General features: G+C 37.7%; 1 protein-coding gene across 1 annotated transcript; it reads left to right on the top strand.

Moving 5' to 3' along the window:
* Window positions 1–499: 499 nt before the first annotated feature.
* On the top strand, window positions 500–1,096 carry LOC137805780 (uncharacterized). Its single transcript, XM_068605705.1, has 2 exons — window positions 500–766; window positions 850–1,096. Exons 1-2 carry the CDS (start codon window positions 500–502, stop codon window positions 1,084–1,086), a joined length of 504 nt encoding a protein of 167 aa, XP_068461806.1. The 3' UTR covers window positions 1,087–1,096.
* The last annotated feature ends 697 nt before the right edge of the window (window positions 1,097–1,793 follow it).

Here is a 1,793-nt window from a genome sequence, read left to right as displayed (position 1 = left end):
TACTATGGGTTTATAGAAGAGATATGGGAGATTGACTACACTAAGTTTTCCGTTCCAGTTTTCAAGTGTAAATGGGTTGATAATAAAAGTGGGGTTAAAATTGATGAATCAGGATTCACACTAGTGGACTTTCGAAAGATAGGGTATCGAGATGAGCCATTTATAATGGTTCAACAAGCATCTCAGGTTTTCTATGTGAAAGATCCTACGTCAGAACATTGGTATGTCGTTTTACACGGGAAAAAACAAGGGGAAGCCATAGATGATATTGAATATGGCGAAACTCGTTCATTCACACCAATGATAACTAATAAAGATGACGATGTACTTGATGATGTACATGCAACCCGTAAAGACCACAGTGAAGGAATTTACATATAAACATTCAACCCACATGCAACATGTAAATAAACATTTATAATTTTATGTATTATTTTTATATGATTTTAATTCGATGCACATTAACTAATGTTTGTTACCTAATTTTTTTAACAGAGACATGGTTGACGACCAGACTCCAGTCAGACCTCGATCTGGGCGAGGTAGTAGAGGACCTACTAGATTGAAGCGTCTTGCATTGAGACGTGCTGCTGGTGAGAAGACACATGTTGACATTGACGTCAACACTGGAGTGGCTTTTGGTCCTAAGGCAGATGAGTTTATGAGCTATCTTGGAGTTGTTTCTCGTGAGAGGCTCTCCATTTTGATTAATTCATGGGATGAGGTTTCAGAGGTTGATCGGAACATGCTATGGGAGGATGTTCTGGTAAGCTTTACATTATTATTGTTATCATATAATGCTTTTTAATATTGATTAATTAATTTTAATTTCATGATGTTATTTTGCAGGCAAACTTTGACATTCCTGATGTGGAACCGCTTCGATCAAAGATATTATCCAATATCGCACTTAAATTTCGTACCTTTAAGTCAAGACTGACATCGAGATACATTTTTGGCGACCTTAAAGACGAAAATCCATGTTTAAAGTACCAACATATTGATGAAGAGACATGGCGTCTTTTTAGAGAAAGCCGTGAAAATGAGGCTTGGATGGTAAGTGAAGTAACTTTTTTGTTTATATAACATTAATAAGTTTATCTTATTTACTTCAGTTTGTTTATTTCAATTATGACAGGATCATCGGAAGAAAGCTCAAGAGATAGCTTTGAAGAATCTTACCCCGCACGTTATGTCTCGTTCGGGGTATAGAAAACTTGAGCAAACACTGATGGTGGAAAAGGAGAAATCTCAACAGGGGACGTATTCTGAGAATGTGGAAACAGGGGTCACTTCTCCTCCACCACCTTTTCGCCATGAAAAATGGAAGAGGGCCCGAATTAAAAAGTCCGGTGCACCAAGTTCCGAGCAATCCGGGGTTATAATCGAAAAAATTGTAAGTTATTTTTGTTATTTTCAATTTTTTTAAAGCATTAATTATATTAATGATTGAAAATATTATTTTTTTGTACTCTTGCAGGATTCCTTGGAATCCGACGGTACATTTGTTGCTGAAGGTCGTCACGATATCCTGGTTGAAGCAATTGGACGACCTGAACACTCTGGTCGTGTTCGTGCCGCTGGACAAGGGGTCAGAATTAAACTTTATTTTGGAGTTTCAGAACGACAGCCATCCTCCTCCTCCAAGAAGGAAACTCAAATGAAGACTAAGTTACGTGAAGAAATAATGGAGGAGATGAGAAAGGAGACTGATTTGATGTGGCTGGAGATGAAAAAGGAGAATGATCGAATGCGACAAGAGTTTCTATCGCAACAAGTTTATGCTGAGCCGA

This window comes from Phaseolus vulgaris, chromosome 3 (genome assembly GCF_000499845.2).
Source record: "Phaseolus vulgaris cultivar G19833 chromosome 3, P. vulgaris v2.0, whole genome shotgun sequence".
Classification (NCBI taxonomy): Eukaryota; Viridiplantae; Streptophyta; class Magnoliopsida; order Fabales; family Fabaceae; genus Phaseolus; species Phaseolus vulgaris.
Note: the sequence above shows the minus strand (reverse complement) of the source record. Positions and strands in the feature narration are given on the sequence as shown.